This window comes from Ciconia boyciana, chromosome 4 (assembly GCF_034638445.1).
Source record: "Ciconia boyciana chromosome 4, ASM3463844v1, whole genome shotgun sequence".
In the NCBI taxonomy this organism is placed as follows: domain Eukaryota; kingdom Metazoa; phylum Chordata; class Aves; order Ciconiiformes; family Ciconiidae; genus Ciconia; species Ciconia boyciana.
Genome location: NC_132937.1, coordinates 93,531,388 through 93,551,210, shown reverse-complemented (window position 1 = coordinate 93,551,210; position 19,823 = coordinate 93,531,388). Strand labels below are relative to the sequence as shown.

General features: G+C 44.4%; 1 protein-coding gene across 4 annotated transcripts; it reads right to left on the bottom strand.

The window, feature by feature from the left end:
* Positions 1-459: 459 nt before the first annotated feature.
* On the bottom strand, positions 460-19,271 carry RNF20 (ring finger protein 20). Of its 4 annotated transcripts, none has more exons than XM_072860646.1 (21): positions 19,213-19,271; positions 17,583-17,645; positions 17,154-17,324; positions 16,852-17,019; positions 16,590-16,737; positions 16,247-16,429; positions 14,904-15,022; positions 13,893-14,039; positions 13,627-13,704; positions 13,197-13,316; positions 11,719-11,898; positions 11,388-11,523; positions 10,594-10,715; positions 9,865-10,262; positions 9,136-9,253; positions 7,375-7,524; positions 6,207-6,419; positions 5,369-5,494; positions 4,153-4,293; positions 3,696-3,815; positions 460-3,461 (listed from the first exon to the last, which is right to left on the bottom strand). In XM_072860646.1, exons 3-21 carry the CDS (start codon positions 17,280-17,282, stop codon positions 3,285-3,287), a joined length of 2,973 nt encoding a protein of 990 aa, XP_072716747.1. In that variant the 5' UTR covers positions 17,283-17,324; positions 17,583-17,645; positions 19,213-19,271; the 3' UTR covers positions 460-3,284. The 4 variants fall into 4 exon arrangements, with proteins under 4 accessions (XP_072716747.1, XP_072716748.1, XP_072716750.1 ...); XM_072860647.1 differs by having other exon boundaries at positions 19,243-19,261; XM_072860650.1 differs by having other exon boundaries at positions 462-3,461; positions 3,696-3,797.
* Between the last annotated feature and the right edge of the window lie 552 nt (positions 19,272-19,823).

Genomic DNA, 19,823 nt, shown 5'->3' with positions numbered 1-19,823 from the left:
TGCACCTTTAAGTTTTGAAAAACACTTGCAAATGAAAAGCTCTGCATGGACCACTAAAAGCTGATAGCAGTGATACCCAGACTAATTAGCCTCATCAAGAGATGTTCATATTCTATTCCCTGCTCAGTCCTTGGCCTCTGTTTTTGGGCAGCAAGCAGGTCTGCTTCTTTCCATACAGTCAGTAACACAGGAAAGAGTAATTAGGACATAAAACAGGAAAGTGGGATCCAGAGTCCTGCACATCAGATAGGTCTGAAAGACCTAGGATGTCCCTTCTTTCCTTGCTCCTGACAAGCTAGATGACTACAGGCAAGTCACTTTGGTTGCTGTTGTTGCCTTCCCTTACCCTCCCTCCCTCATTTAGATAATCAGCTTTTTAGGAAGAGCTTTTTATTTGTGTAGCATCCAGTACTTTACAACCTCCAGCATCATTTGGTTAGAAGAGATGAACACTGCTTTTTTCATTATTATGAGACAAACACTATGAAAGGAATCTTTCAGCCCAATTTTATCAGTACATTTATCAACACTTTGTTATGTCCTTCTCTCTACATGCATGAGCCCAGAAAAAGATTTTTTTTAAGTAAAAGCAATTGAAAATGCTAATGATATCCTAAAGAAAAATGTTTTAGTTCAAAGTTCCAATCCAAACACCCAATCTTTCAACAAATCACTCTTCATTTAAAAACAAAAAATTAAGTGAAAAAATGCCAACCACCTAATAATGAATGTTAAGCAAAAATCTGTATTTCTGGTGGGTGCCTTAGGGGCTACTCCCATGTCAAATGTAGAAGAGGGATTGCTCCAAATTACTGCAGCACCAGCTAGAAGCCTTTTGGGAGAAGGTCCAAGTTATTGTTGCCCAACAGAGACACATTTTGGCGTGTTATTTTCTTACTCAACTATTGCTCCAGCCTGATCCACAAGAGACAGAAAAAAAAGACTGTCGTAGCTTTCTATGGGATAGGGAGTATCACATGTCAATACCTGCAGACTGCACAAGCAGAAGAGGCACTGGAGAATGTAGATGAGGCTTTTTCTTTGTTTACACTTAATTACTCTGGCTCAGCCATTGAATTTAGACATTTTTGATAAAGAATACTTGTCACCCCTTCCCTTTTACCCCAAAATGCTTCTAGTCTTGATAAACTTTTAATTATTTCCACTCATTCTGGCAAGTCAAAACAGACCATCTAAAATTTTCACTGTTTCTCAATGTTTAAATTATAATCACAAAGAGAAACTTAGTCACTTCCAAAATTAGCTTCAAGGACTTCTGAGCTTAAAATAAAATATTATTTTAAAATAAGAAAATACATTTTTCTTCATGAGGTTTGGAAACTCCTGTTTTCTCTTTCCTCATCTGTGAAACAAATCCAGACTGTTCCAAGTGTTTGTTTCCTACTGTGACCAGAGTGAACCCAACACTGCCAGTATACACACAAAAGTTTCAAGCTTGATTTGCAGTAGGAGCGTGATGTGACTTAATGACTGGGAAAGAGTAAAGGGGCTTTGCACCTCTACAAGGGCTGTTTAAGTCAAATTGTTGTTCACAGCTGTAAAAGGAAGTCTGCTGTTATAGCAAAGCTGTTTGAAGATCCAGACAATGTTTGTTGGTGACCCAGATCCTGGTCATTTGTACCACATTTGTACCACAAAATCTACCATCAGCATTAGTATTCCCAATGCACCATTCTTTCTCCAACTTGACATCACAAACTGTAATCCAGGGAGCAACTTCCAGTGAAAGCAGAGAGAGTTCCTGCTTTCACTTCTTCCACACATGCTGCAACAGAACTTAAGCCATACCACAAACTCTCAGCATCCCAGCTTCCCCTTGCAAAAATAGGGTCATGTGTTCCTTCTCACTTTTCAGGATTCATAATAACTTATAAGGTTTAATTCATATTTTCTGAATGTTTTCAGAAAGATAAAAATAATAATGCATACTATAAGACAGTCTGCGATTAATCACTTTCACTTTACTATTGTTTCTATTATTTCCTACAGTGAATACACGAAGGTAATACAGATTTCATGATTCAGGGAAGGGACACAGATGAGACAAATCTCTGACAGTTGCACCTTCCAGGAAAATTAAGTTTACAGGAAAAACACTGTGCCCTATGAAGGCACGTTGTAAATAAATGACTTTGCATTTTGATTTTAGGAGCAGACTTCAAATACAGCCTTGCACTACAGGGAGCACAGAGACTATAACCTATGCCATGTCCTTTCACAAAATTCCCACCGGCCATGACAAAATGACTGCATAAATAACCCAGCATCTTGGCCCTTCTGTTGTGTCAAGAATAAGGTAGTGAAGATACAGCCAAAAAGGACAAAGGTTTAGTTAACCATTTTTCAAAGCAGAGGAAGGAAATAATTAATCTACTTTAGAAGCGTAAAGCTTGTGAAAAATGTTTCCAATAACTGGACAAAGGACAGGAGCACAGACAGATGCTACCAGAGGCAAGAAAACCAGAAAAAGAACCTGAACAGCTTTTATTAGATTTTGTGCGCTACAAGATTAATCTTTGTGGCAAAGTTGCAACAAAGTAACCCCTACACATTCTTTTCTGGAAACTAAGGACAATGACAGCAATGCCTCAACCTAGGGGAAGATGTCCACATCAACCAGGGTTCATCAGTGGAATGCTATTTTCAAAGATTCCCCAATGTCTTACCTTTCTCCTCTTCTGGATACCAAGATGTGCGTTTGCTTTTGGGGGTAGGGAGGATGTTTAGTAATGCACCAGCCTTCACAGATTCTTGCCCTGACTTAGGAAGATACATGTCTAAGGAGTCAGTCCACTGAAGTCTACAAATGTACCTGTTCATTTGTTATTTGGCCCTTTAACGGGGCAACTATTCACTCTCAGAAATACTACCATACCTTGATGGGATTTAATAATCAACATGCAAAGCAAACTCCTCAAATAAAGGCCTCATTTATCGCTGCTGCACCACAGACAGCTTCCATCCCATCAAGGCAGGACTTGAGTTAGATGTTCCCAACTTGGCAGCGTGAAAGTGACGGATGGGAAATGTCCTCTCGGGCAGAAAGAATCCACAAGAACTGAGGGCAAGAATAAAAGAAATGGGACAAGAAAGGAACCAAGATCCAGAATCTGTTTCTTTCCATACCCTAACCACACTTCCCAGAAGAGACTGCAGATCAGCTGACAGAAGCACTGACTGCCCCAAAGGTGACAATCACAGACATTGAGGGAGGCTGGGTCGTCAGCATAAGCAGCAACTTTCCGTCACTCCAGTGGAAAGAATCAACCGATGTAGATCCTATGGAAGTCGTTGGCACCAAAGGCAGCATTGCACTTGGGGCACTTACGCTGCCGGGTGTCATAGCGAGTTTTCACACACTCGAAACAGAAGACATGAAAGCACTTTGTGAGCACAGCGTCCTTTTTGCGCATGTTACAGCATGGGCAGGTCAGGCGGGCCTGCAAGACACAAACGTTATAGTGAGGGCCCACTGCATTGCACTAGGTATGTTAAAAGATGACTGAAGATGAAGGTCCTTCCATTTCTCATAAGGAGAAGGTGGTTTCTTCAGTGCAAGATAGGGCTACAATGCCAAAGTACAGACAAGAGATGTCAAATACTGAAAACATGACTACACAGCCTTTTGACTAAGGTCGAGTTAAAGAGGGAAGCTGATAGAGACAGCTACTCACCTTGTAATCCTTGATTTCTTCCATCAATATCTCATCACAGTTGGGAACCATGTCAGGCTTCTTAGTGGTCTCCAGCTTCCTGCGTAACCTAGAAATATCTTCCTGCATAAAAACAAGAGACTGAATAAATGAGCAGTGTATTCTTTGTCACAGCTTCTTCAGAGACCAAAGAGAACAAGCACCTGGCCAACAGTGCAGCTGGCTAAGTCAGTCCACCCATACTTTCATCCCCGATAGTCCAACAGACTTACAGCAGGTTACATTATCATCTGGTGCCACATGTATTGTCTGTTATCAGTGGACAAAACCTGAAAGAGCCAAGACCTGATGAAGCTGAAATCGAAGTGAAAGTGGACCCCAAAAAAGTAGTATAGTTGAAACCCACTCCAAGCTCAATGTACAAGGAGACAGACACCAAAGCAGACAGATATTGACGGATTGTGCATGAGATATATACCTCAGCCCTTTTGAAGTTGAACATCTCTTTCTCTCTAGTTACTCTGTTTTCCACAATCTCATCCTGGAAGTCATGTAACTTCTTCTGAGCCAGCTCTAGCTGGGCTTTCAGATCATCTGCAAGCTGGGCTGCATCCATGGCCTGAAAAAGAAAACCAGTATAGAAGTACCAAACATGGAAAAATAGCTTTAGTGATTTCTAGTCCCTCTACCTGGTAATCCAAGACTGCTCACAGAATACTCACCGGCCTGTTGGACATCTTTTTCAATCTAATTTTGGTACTTCAAGTAATAACCGGAATTACTCCCTAAACATTACTTCCACAGCAAAATATCTTATTATTAACAAGCTCTAATAATTTAGCTTCAACGTGCCTCTTCAGTAGAGCCAACCCGTCACACTGCAATGCACATCACTTAGAAAAATACTAACGACCACACAATTCTCTTCTTGTTCAAGTATTTTCAGCGTTCTACATATTCTCTACTAAATTGTTTAGAGGCAGTTCTATAGCTGAACTAGACAGAACTGCAAGATAAGTGTTTATTTTTTAATCATCATCTCTCTTCACCAGGTCTCCTATCACTCTCTAACTGTCCCTGCACCAATAAATCTATTGGCCAAATTCCCTCAATACCAAAGATTGTCATATTAAGCACAAGTGATTGTGCTGAATTCCCCCCATCTCCTCTTCACAGTGATATTTCTGCTTTCCTTTCTGTCTGTTTTGATGTTAAATCTCTAGTAGAAATGCAGGAATGACAACAAAGGCAGGATCAACCATGAGCCTTAGTCTTACTTTGCTCATAACAGACCTACTTTACTGATCTTAGACGTTTGTTAAAGGTCTTAACATTCCCCAGCCATATTTTCCTTTTACTTACCCCACCATTCCTATAAAAGCTTTGACCCCAGTTAACTTCATCTGGCTGCTGCCTCTTCTTTCACAATAGGCTTCCTTTTAAAGGCATCTTACTTCAGCTCCCTAATCAGACTTTCACAGAAACACCTATGACCTGCTCCTCCTTATCAAAGGAAACACCAGTCTACAACACTTGAATCAGAACTCTCTTCAGGACCCCTCAGCCTTCTGGTATACTAGTCCAAAACCAGGGAACATCAGGTTCTGTAATACCAATGAGAGCTAGGGGCCTCCTATGCTTCCCGCAAGACAACTCCATCTTACAATGCAAGAGGAAATCAAGCAATCACTCACCTTGCGTTTGTTCATTTCCAGGGCCTGTGTTCGGAGACCTAGTTCTTTCTCGCCTGTTCCAATACTGCTTTGCAGTAAGTGTTCCTTCTCCTCCAGCTTACGTACAACCTGCAGCTGGGCATCCACCTTGGAAAGGGAGAGAGGAGGTACAGAAGGACTGAAATTCATGTTCTGCAGGTCTTCAGAGTTGTCATTAAAGCCTCATGCTAAAACTATCCCTGCCTCCCCATCACCAAGGAGTACCTCTTCAGCTTGCCTTTTTCTCCCTGAATGGACAGACTAGCAGTCTAAGAGCTGCATTCCAACGTCTCCGGGGAACACTTCAAAACTTAGCAGTCAAATACTCGCAACAAAGATGTCTTATTTTTGGAAGGTGGCTTAGAGAATTGCTGCAAGGCAGTGAACCTTGGTTCCCAGGATGGCAGAATATATATGTAGAAGTACCATTACAACAGGAAAATTACTTCCCACTTTCCTTCTCCCTCCTGCTTTCCATAGCAATGAACCTGTAGGACATTTTATATGCATACAGCAGTCTCTGTTTCTTACTAAGACAGGTCCCTTTGAAGTCTTATGCAGCATACCTAAGTTGATTAGGGGAACATTCCCTCCTGTACTGATTTTGGGAGGGATACAGTTAATTCTCTTCATAGAGATGAACTGTCTTTATCTCAACCCACCAGTTTTCTCACTTTTGCCCTTCTGATTCTCTCCCCCATCCCACTGTGGGGGAGCAAGCAAGCGGCTGCATGGAGCTTAGCTGCCTACCAGAGTTAACCCACACCACCTCCACCTCCCCCCATCAGTTCTGTTATCCTGTCTCCTTCTCCCAGGTTACCTGTGTCTTCAGTGTCAAAACTTGGTCTGCCAGCTCCTCCTTCTCCTCTTTCAGCAGCTTGTGAATCTGGTTGGACTTGATGCGTTCCGACATCAGCTTGAAGTTGGCATCATCCTTCTCCCGGAGCTGCTGCATCAGGCGGATGTTCTGCTCCTGCATGTCTTCAAAGGCTTGGCCTGTGACATCCATTTCTGACAGCAGGGCCTCCTCCTCCTGCAAAAGAATCACAGGCTCTGGCAAAACTGTCTCCTGTACCCCCTACAATGACCCTGAACATTTTACTCAGGGACACCAAACCTAGCGCAGATGAAGGAAGATGTCTCACTATCAGAGAACAGTATCTTCCCAGCAACCCGAAAAAAGCGCTCCCTAGAAATCTGCACCACAGCAGAGATGCCCTGAATTAGAAGGTGTAGAAAAGAGATGGTCATCTCCACAAGCATTCAGACTGTGGCTTGTCTGCTGGCAAAATCACCTGTGACACAGTCGTTGCCAGACCTGGGCAGAAACCGATTCCCAACTTCAGGCAGCTAGCTGAACAGCTGTCATATACACTAGGCCAAGAATTCTACATGTGCACAAGTCAACGGCTTCCAACTAACAGGCTGCCAAGCCCCTTAAACTCACTTAGGCCATTTCAACATTAAAGGAGTAAGTGACAAGACAGAACAGTTCTGAACTATAAGGAAAAGAATCTGAATTCTAAAAAAGTACATGTCAAGTCACTGGCCTGCTTCTCCCCTACTGAGATATCCTGCTCTCTTATTGTTAGATTAAGCCCTTTTTTGTGGAAGAAGGTATGTCATGGTATTAATTATATGAACTGTGCAGATAATACTTTTAAAAAGAAATTGTAACCTCCTCCCCTAAAGGCTGATCCATCCATCTCTCCCCTGTGCTCTTCACCTAGGCCACAAACAGTTAAACGTTCCCCACCACACTCCACCATGAGCTTTGTGACACCCTGGTGTTGTGAGGTTTTTTTGATCGTTGTTGGTTTTTTGGCTGGTTGGTGTTTTTCCCCTTCAATAAACAGGGACAAAACTCACATCTCTGGCACATACAGAGACAGAAATTCCTTCTCTCAGGTAATCTTCCTGGCTGTAACCTGAAGGCAGTTCCTTCCCAGGTGCTCCAGCCAAGACAGAACTTGTCAGAAACTTCTCACCTGCTTAGCCATGGCTAGTTTCTTCTGTAAATACTCAATTTGTTCCTCCACTGCTCGGATCTTGCGGAGGGCATCCTCATCAGCCATCTTTTTACTCTCCTTTTTCTCCTTGTCTTCCAATTCTTTCACCCTCTGCCTCAGTTCTTCCAGCTATAGCAAGGATAAAACAGAAATGACACTGAAGACAACTACGTGGCCTGAACTTTGTTAAGAGCCTGTTTTCTCCACGATCCTCTGAAACATTGGAGAAATTGCCTTCAAGGCATGGGAAAAGAAAACCCATCTCATCTTGACTGGACAGTGTATTACTGGCAGATGGACCATTAAGATAGGCTGTAAGCCCAAGATCTTTATTTCAAAACCTTTGAAAATTCCATAACATCTTTTATCAGAGTAGGAACATCAGTCTCTTGCAGTTGTATATGTAAGGGTATGTGAACAGAGAGCATCTGCTCCTTTAAGGGCATCTGCTCAAGGACCTTTTTCAATACAAAAAGGGATAATAAGAAAAGGAGGAAGCCATAAACAAAACATACAGATGCACAAACCTGACAGACAAATGATAAGGGAGGCAGTGATGAGAACCAAACCTGGTCAGTCACACTAATTGATGACAGCATGTAAGAGTCTGAGAATGTTTATTCCAGCAAGGTTGGACTGTGGACCCTGTCAATTGGGAAACTAAGGGTGGGGATGGGGGGCAGGGAAGGAGGAAACCAGAAACAAAATATACAGACACACACCTGACAAAACAAATATGGAGACAAATAAAGAAATAAACCTCCCCAGTCACAATAGCTGATAGGCTACCAAGAAACTACAAGCACCACTTCCAGGAAGATCAACCTCGACTTTGCAATTGTTAAAACTGAACCAGGGGTGGATCCTGAACTGGGAGGGCTGTGGGAATCGACAGACCTGTACAAACCCAGGAGGGACGTGCAGGGGAAGGGAGAGCACGGGTGAACAAATTGGGGTTAGACAGAGAAGGTTATAAAACGAGCTGGTCACATGTAAAATGAGGGCAGTCAGTACACACTTGTCTGGCTCAGCCCTGCGCATGGTCACCACAGCCTGTGCTATCTTCTTGTATCTTCTTATTAAATATTTTCTTAACTATATCTGTGTAATGTCACTCTATACCCCATGTGTATGTGTGCTGCAGAGAATATGTGCCAGCAACAGGTGAGACTTGTATGTGAAGAAGTTAAGAAGGCCCGGGATCACGGGGGTACCAGGCAGGCAGAAGGGCTGTGCTGGTACTTGAGGGATCTGCGAATGTGTGTGTGCGTGTGAACCTAGAGATTGTTGTGTGTGTGCCTGCACTAGTGATGTTGTATCTCTACCAGCTGAAGAGGAGGAAGGGTACTTGTCTGTCTATGCTTATGTTTTATGAGTCCTATATGTACATCCTACCAAAGGCAGCACCTTGTCTGTGGCAGTCTGGCTGGGTCAGTGTCCTCTGTGTGCGTATGTCTCTGGGACATGTGCTCAGCTTCACTACTGGTTGAATCTGCAACTGAGAAAGCGGGAGCCATGTCCTTCAGCCTGGGCAAAGGGATCATCCTTTCCCAGAGGAGGGCATCCCAAAATCTCCCTGTTCATCTCCAGACCATTCCAATCTCTATTCTAAGTGGCAAAGATGAGAAGAAGAACAATCTCACTTTGAAGACAAAACCAACACAGTTCAGGTGCAGAGTATCCGAAAAGAAGTGTTAAGTAACACGCCAATGAGAAAAAGGGAAGAGAAATGAGATTTACCTCAGCTTTTGCCTTCTTCTCAGCTGCCATCAGCTGCACTTTGTCTCTCTGCTCTTTGGGGGCAGAGCGGTACATATCTAGCAACAGCTTCATCTCCTTCTGGCTCTCCTGGGCCTTCCTGGAGACAGGGAGATAGACAACTGTGAGAACACTGCAGGAAAGCTAGGCTGTTACACATCCAGCACAAGAGTCAGAACAATATTCTTTCCGTCTCCCACATGGTATGCATATGGAGTCATCCTTGGCTCATCTGACCCTGGTAATGTTAAATAGCCAAGGAGTACAGGCTGGAGGCTGAAAAGAAACATGTTCAGGCACATGGGTTGAAAAGCCAAGGGAAGTGGTGTGGGGAGGAAACATGTACCCTAATAGTTAAGCAACAAACTATCCACCTCTGCTTTGTTACTGATCCAAGAAGACAGGGAAGACTACTATGCCCTTTATTAATAACCTGCTGCTGTAAAGCTTTACACAATTGTTATGACGGCAACAAATAAAGATTACTCGACCCACACCATGAAGCATCTGTTTTGGTAATTCATGCTTTAGGCTGTCATAGGAGAAATGTTACTACATTGTCCAAATTACAATCAGATATAGAGGGTGCCAGAAACCTCTCACTTCCCTTTAGTGAACCTAATCTCATAAGAGTGAGCTGCAAGTCATCTCACACAAACACCCCAGTTTGGGCACTACTCAAGCAGGAAAGGGAGAGACAACAACTCTTACTTGAGCTCAGCCTTCAGTTGCTTGATCGCTTCAGCCTCCTTCTTTCTTCCATCTTCATGCTTCCCTTTCTCCTTCTCTTTGGACTCTCTCTCCTTCTCAGATTCCTTCTGCTTCTGCTTTTCCCGCTCTCGTTCCTTTTCCTTTTCTTTCTCTTTCTCTCGCTCTCTCTCTTTCTCTTTTTCCTTCTCTCGTTCCCTTTCCCTCTCCCGTCTCTCCCGCTCCCGTTCCTCTTCATCTCGCCTGGCCTTCATTTCATTAACATCTTCAGAAGCAGCCTTGGGGACAGACGCTTGGGCAGAAGGATCATCAGGTTCCTGCTTGATCTCTGGAGGTTCCTCCTTTGTGTCTTCAGTGCTGGACTGGGACTGTAAGAGAGCACTACCACTGCGAGAGCGGATCTGTTGTGGAATAGCAAGAAAGAAGACACACAATAAAAAAAAGCATTAAGTTCTTGGCCAGAAATCTACCTTATCCCTCTTCCCTTGTCTTCCCAGATACATGCTTGCATGCCCCCTCCTTAATTGCTACTACTTTTCATCGAGCACTATACAGCTACAAAGGAAGACCATTCATTTGGTAAGTGGAAGCAGCAGAGTGTAGAGCACCACCGAAAATTACATTGCATCCTGCATGTCACATCAGAAACGCTGATATTGCAGGCAAGGGTGACAGCATTCCCCCTTCTCCTAAGCACTTTCTGCTCTTTTCTGGCATTTCCTGCTCTGATACCTTGCTCAAGTCAGACTGGGCCTCTCTCAGTTTGCGCTTGTATCTTAACACCTCTCCCTTCAGCTGGTGGTTGTGATTTTGGAGGCTGCTGATGAGATGACGCATCTCCCGATTAATTGGGCCTACAAAAACAGAAACACAACTGTAACAAACCACACTTTTGCCAACCTTAACCTTCTGCGAGGACTTTCATGGAGATGGAGAACAAGCTAAGTGACAATGGCAAAGAACCAAAATAAGACTATTATCATTCTGCCACACAACAGAGCAACACAACACATTTGCACATGCCAGTTTTACGTGCAACCGTAAGTCCTTGCAAACTCCCAGTCCTAATTTCCCCTTAACATTACTTTTTTCCCACGCTTCTAAGGAAAATGTGTCATGCTACAAAAAATACCTATGATTTAAATGCTACTTTAGAAATAATTTCTTTATTTCCTCTGATGAAATTTGAAAATTGCTGGTTTCCTATCCAGGTTGTCATTCCAGACTTTTAAATGAATCCCACCAGAAAGTAATTTTTAATAATGCAAAATACTGTCGTAAGCCAAATTATTAGCAAAATGTATGTATTTTGCAATATCTAAAAGGAAGTCAGGTAACATGGAACTGGCCTCCCATAAAACATGTGAAGAGCTTTGTTTTTTGAGACAGAGACCTGCCATAACAAGTATTTAACAATAACAAAGAATCAAACCAGGCTGCAGTGCAGCCTCTAATGGGCATTGGGGCTGGGGAAGGGGGGGTGGGGTTGGCTGGTTGTTTTTAAGCACAGCAGAGAAACTCCATACCTGCTTGTTCATTGGCAGCAAGTGTCTGTTCAAACTCTATCCTCAACATCTCATATTCTTTGCGGACTTGTGCCAGGGTGTCCTCGAGCTGAATCACCTCTGTGCGTAGTTTCTTGTGAAGGCTGACCTCATCCCTCTGAGGAGTAAGAAGGGGACAGAACTTGGTGCCGTGACCCTGGAGTATCTGTCACCTCATCAACATGAGGTACCAGAACAGATGAATCTTTGCCAGGAAGATAAATTTCCTCAGCATTCCCAGAGCCACCCAGACCCAGCAGTGATGCTCAATCAGATGACAATGTTTCCTAGTCTGATGGAGCAGAGGTGCTACCTCGATTAGTTCCACCTGGCGCTGGTGTGTGGTGCGGGTGCCATGAAGCAGAGTGCGGGCCTCATCAAGATGTGCCTTCAGCTGAAGACTCTCATTATACAAAACAGAAAATTGGGACTGCATGCAGCGATATTCTGGGGTCTCCTTCACTGCCTCTTCCACTGCTCGTCGCAGCTCAACCTAGTCAGGACACAAGGAAATGCCACAGAAAGAAAAATTATCTCCTTGTCTTTGGCATCTATTTTGCAAGGTAGGAGAACAGTAAATCAAGCTGCCACAAGCAAAGACAAAAGTAGAATTTTAATAGCATTGTTGTGAAGCAGATGCAAGTGATACGCTTCAATATCAATTTTAAAAGTCTATGCTTTCTCTGTATGCGCTAGGCTGTTTCTCTTGCCTAGTCACATGACAAAAGTTTTTGATTCTCAGGTTCTGCAATAGTTTCTCTCGAAGATATGAGCTTGGAAAACATTATATACCTTTTCAATGGATTTACTGTAAAACCATAATCACCTAAATCAATAAAGATGGACACATAGAAAAGTATGATAGAAAACTAGAGAAAATACATTTGCAAGTAGGCATTACATTAGCTTTCTACCAGTAAGAGACATAATGACTGAAAGGAAGAGAAATGAGAGAAAGCAGAAGTACAGAATCTGAATTTTCCTTACCGAAAGAAGTTAGCAAATGATTGTGACTATCAGCGATGAAAGACACACATATACACACATACAGCTTAACACTAATTAAGAGAAAAAGAAAGTTGTAAGCCAAATGGTATTTCTCTCACAACAAACTCATGTGGATAAACCAAACTTAGAGGTGCCTCAAGACAGTTTCTGGAATCTCATCTCTGAAACTCAGGTTATCAGCTCAGACATTTCTTATAACAGGCTAAGAGATCTATTGATCGCTAAGATAAAACTTAGATTATTCTTTATATCATATACTTATGTACTATAAAGTCACAGCTTTTTGTGTTACCACCTTTCAAACATAAGAAACTCATATGCTGTTTCCTATCTATCCATTCTACCACACTGGGAAAGATTTAAGTTCATCAACTCTTTCAAGTGCCGAGCTCTCCTACACAAGTTCCCCAGTTTTTTCAGTTCTCTGGTTCCACTTGCACAGGGCAGGGGAAAGGTGGAAGAGGGGTCAATACTTGTAAAGAGGTGAAATTACTTTTAACTAGACATCATTAACATGTACTGAATAGACCAGAATGGAAAACAGGAAATAAGAACCCACTACAATTTCCAGTGATGACCACCTGGTGTCACCTATGCACTGAATTGCAAGTGTAAGTCACACAAACTTGCTAAATTGTACCTTGTACAAAATCTAACCCAGCTAAAGAGCAAGCACAGAATAGAATAGTATTAATGAGGTTTTCCGGAGACACAGTACAGCAAGACAGAGGGCAACCAACCACATAGAACACCTTCATCCTCAAATAGGTACAGATGTCTCACCTTGAGTTTTTCATTCTGTGTTGTTACTTCCTCAAGATCCTGCCGTAGCTCCTCCAACTCACTGAGGCGATTCCCAGCAAGCTCTTTATTCTCTTCCAGCTCTGCATTCATCTCCTCAAACTGTTGGGGATAAACTGCTTGTAAATCCTAACGTTAATGTATCTACTGAGGGTACTAATTAAGTAACTGTTTATACAGTAACAGAAATTACAGACTTAACAGTCAGGTAACATTACCAAGCGAGACAGTCCACTTCCTTCAGGTCCATTTCATAAGTAGGAAACTTGTACACAGACAAAATGGCTTGCCCAGAGTCACCCAGATTTGTGGCAAAGGAGGTATCTAAATTCTGTTGCAATCTATGGCCCTACACACAAGCTCTCCTTGACTTTCTTATTCCCCTTGCCCACAACCAAGCCCTTGACATTACCTTGCGGGCATTAATGGTGATTGTGCCCCCATAGAGGCTGCTCCCAGCTCCATACACCTTGTAGCCTTTGGAATTGACCTACAAAAAAGGCAACAGATTTCATCAATACTCAATTAAATGCCAAGACTGCTGATACAGCATATTCGAGACCAAAGACTGTACACTACAGATCCTCACTTCTCACAGCAAGGTACCATAAGATGATATCACACATCTCAAAACTACACCCATTTCTCTAGTTTCCTGGCAAAGAGGATGGTGCTTACTCGTTCCAGAACATCTGCTAAGTGCCGGTTGAGCCTCTGCTCCCTTTTGCGTATCTTGTCAATGTCCCACTGCAGGTCATCAATCATAGTCTCCAGAACAGACACCCGAGATTCTGCTGTCTCCACTCTCTCTTGCAGCTTGGAGAACTGCAATCAAAAGAGTGTTTCAGCCAGCATACTGAATAGAACCAACATTTTCTGAGACTGCTCAGTATTAATTTTTCTCTTATTCATCATACCCTGGATTCATGTGCTTTCCACCCATCTTTCACTGTGGTGACAGACTATTCAATGAACTGTCCTGAAGTTTACACTGGCTGAACCCTAACACAGTAATGAAAATATGACAAAACTGAAAATGGAGAAAGAGCAAGAAGCTGGAAATATCTGGCAGAGTACAGAGGCAGCAACCTCAGCTTATTCAAAAGCTTTTTTTTTTTTTAAAAATCTTTTCAATCCGTATGTTCATCTGCTCTACAGACCACTGAAGTGCTTAGTGGTGTAACACTGAGCAAGGCCAACGTTAACACAGTTTTTAAAGGAACTAAAACCGCTGAAACAAATACTGCCAATAACGTGAACCCCTTAATGACTGGGATCATCTCGTAATTAATGTCGTTACACTTTCATACATGACCCAGAGAAACCAAGGAATTTGAAATGACAGGGATGTCACGTCAAGTGTCTCAGGTGTTTACACAACCACCTTAGCATCACCTTACCACTTCCTCTGCTCTGTTTTCTTTTAAAATTAAATTCATTCAACTCACTGGTTTGGTTATACTCTTTCATTCAGTGATGTTGTTACAAATCAATCCAAATTACACAGAAAATCTATGTACAGTTCTCCACAACAACCACCCTTTCCACAACCTTTGTTCAGAAGGCAACTTTCAAACCGTGTTGCTCCTCTCCCTCTCCGAGGCAATAATTTGCCTTCCAAACTATGGTAACCAAAAATTATTCTAAGCAGGATCCCAAAGCAGATTTCTTTCTCTCTCCTTTTTATACCTCCTGAGACATGATTCGGTGCTTCTCCTGCAGAACATCAGCCAGCTCCTGCAGCCGTCCATTTTCATGTGAGAGGTAGGTATTAAGCTCCAGGACTGCTTCTTCCATCAATGAAATATCTGAAAGATGCATAAAGAAAAGGAAATGAACAGAAATCAAGGAAGACTGTTTTTAATTCTTGAACAGCAAAGAGAGAAAAAAGAAAACAGAAATTTCTGGTTTTAACTTCTGCTTACTGTATCTCTGCAGCAGGTGGTTCCCGAGGGTCTGATCTCCAGCCACAGAGCTTTAACTTGCATTCACTAAGCAAAAGGCTTTGCAGTTTAACGTACTACACATTTCTGATTGTCAGTTACCATCCCCTAATGTCAGAGATCATTCCAACTGTGGCAGTATCAGCAACACAGAACATGCCCTTGTAACCCAGTGACACCCTAATGCAGATCAAATTCATGCGTAAACCTGCAACAACAGGTGGCTTGAGCTAACATACCAGATGACAATTACAGCAACTGAGTACAGGCTCACACTGCACTAATGCCAATGCTACTACAGACTTTAAGACTGCCAACTAAGGAAGGTAATATTTCGCTACACCAATGCTAGACTTGCCAGAGCTCCTTGATCAGAGCATATAGAACACTCTGGACAGAAGGCAAACCAAGGATGAGTTGATATTCCACCTAAATTTTCATTCAAAAGATTAAAATTCTAACCTTAACCTAATGAAGTTTTTCAGAGAGTCATCTGAGTGTAAACTGAATCTGCTACATTAATTTTCAGAAGCTAGTCATTCGGCCTTCTTCTACAGAACTCTGCTTTGTGTTCAAAACTGACAGCTACACTAGGCATACCAAGACATTAGATGGCTACCATTTTGCTCAAAATTCAGTGGAAACTGAGGAGCTGGTTATTCCTATGCCTTTTACTGAACCGCAAATGAGAAGGAGTCCAACATCAGTTTGCAATACTGATTTCAGTTCTTCACTTGTAAGCATGAAGCCTTTTACACAGTGGCTAAGGACAGCTGGGTGATAAGGTTCAACTGTAATCTCTAATTTCTCAGGTACATGAATACACTAGTGGCAGAAACAAGCCCTTCCTTAGCCCAACACACTGGGCAGAGTTCTCAGCATTCAAATTTAGAGGCAGTTATAATACACTTCTAGCATATAGTACTAGTCTTTATTAGAGGTTTTGGAAAGCTAAGTCAATTTATTTTGGAAAAATAAATGAGCAAGAGAAGGACTAGGCCTTAATGTTTACAATGCGGAATCATGTCTAAGCTGGGGGTAGATCAGGATTCTTGAGTGTCAGCCAGGGATCAGCCACCTTGGTCATACCTCCACTATTCAGCTTGTGGGACAGCACATCAACTTTCTCCTGCAGCTTGTCGTACATCGTCACAATTTGGGCAACAGCACGGCGGGAGGACTCTACACGCTCCTGCAGCTGAGATTCTATCTCCTCACTAGTGCTGCTGGCTAGAGTGGCTAGGAAGGAGAATGCCGGCTCCAGTCCTTCCCCTGGGAACAGAAGGAGGTGCAAAAAAGTAAACGTGCTCTGGCAGGCAACATATCACTAGTCTTCACAATCAGAGAGCCTCTGTCACCCTTTAGAAAGGGACATCAACATTGTCCACAGCCGAAATTCATCTTTTCCACTGTCCCCAGCCAGGTGCCTCACCTCGTTCCCTCTCATCTTTGCGCTCCTGATTACTGTCCGAGTCTGGTTCAGGTTCTGGCACCACCAGTGCTTTTCTTTCAGACAAAAGGTCTCCAAGACCTTGGTCCAGGTCGAAGCGCTTAAGGATGATGCGGATATTTTCGTCAAACTGAATGATGGGACAGGCAAGACAAGATAAAGAATGGATGTGAATAAAAGGAGTGCAGTGGAACAGAAGACAGAAGAGAACAATGTATATAAAATAACAAAGCATGTTACTAACCTGATTCCAGTACCGATTGATAATCAGCAGAGAGGCATCATCAGTGGCCTGCCGACGCTCCAGCTTCTCAATGTGCTCCCGTAGCTCATCTTCAATGGCTTGCCGCTGGTCCAGCATCTCTGCTAGTTTCCGGTTCTTGGTCTGTAGGGTCCGGATGTCCATCTCCTCCTGTGCAGAGGCACAAGTCAGGGCACATTGCACACAAGCCAAATCACTGGACTCATACAGAAAGCAGAGAGATATTTTTGTTTCCAAATGAAAAAAAGCAAGAGGTTGAGTGGGGGTGTGCAAGGAAGACATACCGTTGAAGAAACACCACCGAGCTTAATGGTCTCCACTGTGGTCCCTGAATCTTCAACCCCTGCCTTCTTCTCTGGAGGTGCAGAAGGGCCAGGCTCTCCAGCTGCCCGTTTATTGCCAATTCCTGACATGGTGGCTGAAGCATATAGACTCCCACCTTCTCCAAGTTCTTCCTGAACATTAAAGAACACTATTAAAAAAACCCAGCAAACACACCCCCACACAATCAACTCAATTTAGGGTTTTTAACATACTGATCCATCATCACAACAAGATGCCCAACACAGTACAGACCATATGACTCAAAAGGTTTTGGAAAATACTAGTCAAACATTAAGTCTTAAAAGAGTCCACTAGGATTAGCACTGCAAACAGCAAGTTGATGGGAAAAAAGTCCACTGCTCTGTAATGTTAAAATGGAAGCGCTGTACCTTATCACGCTCTTTGGAAAAAAATCTTCATGCAGGTTCAGTCTCTGCTTTTTTGATCTCTCTCTGTATTAACAAAAATGATCTAGGTTAGACTTTAACAGGCGACTGAGACTGTGTAGATGTGGCACCAGTTCACTTCATACCAACCAAATTGTTCTTTTTACATCAACATTCAAAGTCAGTTAAAGCCAAGAGCAGCAACACCTTGAAAATGAGCCCTGTAAAGAGCTTTCATAAAGATCTTACAAATCCTATGGAACTGAACAGTGATTGCAAGCCAAGGTTTGTAAAGACTCATTTAAAGAGTTTTCCTGTGTATCAGGAGAGACGCAGACATGTTTGAAGACTATTTATCCCCAGGTTATGCTCTCCCTAATGAACAGGCCATTGGAGGGGCTGGGGGGAGCAGCTGTCACTAAAAACACCTGCGACCTATCGGTCCAGCGAGCCAGCAGTGACTACTGCCTTTCACACTTTTTGTCCACGGACAAAATATTTCTTCCATTGGCTGCTGACACCATCCCTCACAGCTCTAGCTCCCCCTCTCCCCACTACTCACATCCTCACATACTGTACGCCAGGACCTGCCCCACTAAGTTTTCATGACCACAGACCCTCTCTTTCCTTTAGGAACTCAACCTTACTCTCAGTCCTATGCTATTCACTTTCTTCTCTTTCCAAACAGATCACACTGACCCACCAAAGATTGACTGTCCTCCCCTACCAGGGACTCAGCTTCATCTTAATCCTCCTCTTATGGTTAAAACCCTCTTACAGAGAAAACAAAATACACCTCCCCCTGGCACTCCCCACACCTACCACTGGCCAAAAGTCCTCTACTCTGACCACCATCAATCAGTCACCTGCAGAGAGCAAACCTCCCCAGGCTCAGTGCTTAGCCACTCATCTACAACTCATGCCCACCAACCACGTTTGAGCCCTTTCACATGCTCGCAGCATCTCTAGCCAACAGACCTTTCAAAGCTCACCATTCATCCTCCTACACACACCAAACACTCTCTACACTTTCATTGTTTGCTCATATAATCCGCAGGCCCTTGGAGATCCCCAAAAACCTGTCGTGGCCACCCATTCAAATCCAGGAGATTTCCCCCAGAGACACTGCCCCACATGGGTACGTAAAGCTCCACATCGCCCACCAGAGACTCCTCCTCACCCAGAGCAAGAAACCCACCCCAAACCGCCACTGACTCCCCATCACTGATGCCCACAAACACTCAGGGACGTGCCCTAAGACCTGTTCCTGTCTTCCACGCCCAGTGGGGACCCCCACGTTCCCGCCACTGACCCCATGCACACCCGGGACCCTCCCACACCACAACCACCGCCCGCGCCCGCACCTGGACACCCCTACTGCGCACCTCCGGGCACCCACAGCCCCACACCCGCCGCTGCCCCACCCGTACCTCCGGGCAGCCCCACAGCGACCGCTACTCCCCGCGACACCCTCACACGGACTCTCCCTTAGGCCCAACCCTTCCTCCGCGGGTGTACAGTGCCTCCGCCCCCGCCACCCCCCCCCGCACCCGCACCCCACCCCCACCTCCCGGCCCGCCCCTCCCCACACACCTGGCCCGCCCCGGCCACCCCACAGACCCCCCATACGCGCCCCAAAAACAGCTGCCGCCTCCGCCACCACCTTCCTCCGGCCCACCGGAAGTCGCTGCCGCCGCCGGCGGTCCAATCCGTGTGCTGCTTGAGGAGACGTCACGCAGCACCGCCCCTCGGGCGCCCGCCCCTTCCGGCGGCCATTTCGCCCTCACCCGTCATGGACGCTCCTCGCCCTGTCGCCTGCCCTCGCTCGACATGGCTGCCGTTGCCATGGTGCCGCGGAGGCGCCTGACGCCAGCGCCCTTACCCGCACGAGAGATGGCGGCAGCCGCGGGAGGCCATGGCGCCTGGCCACACGCTCCTGCGGGCCCCGGGAGGACGCCGTGGGCTGGGCCTCCCCCGGGGGCGGCTGGCGGGCGAGGGGTCGCCTAACGGCTGCGGCGGCAGCCCTGTCCCCCGGAGGGGATGTCGCCCACAGGGGGCGTCCCTCACAGACACCCGCCTGCCCGTGTTCCCGCGCAGTGCTCCGTGGGTGTACATGAAGTGTATGTAAACTTTTGTGATGCAGGTAACATTTACATGTGTAAAATATAGAAAAATACGCTGCGCAGGCCTAGCTCCAACTAAGATTGAAGTAATATTTTAGATAATGCAAGGTTAAAGTAGCAT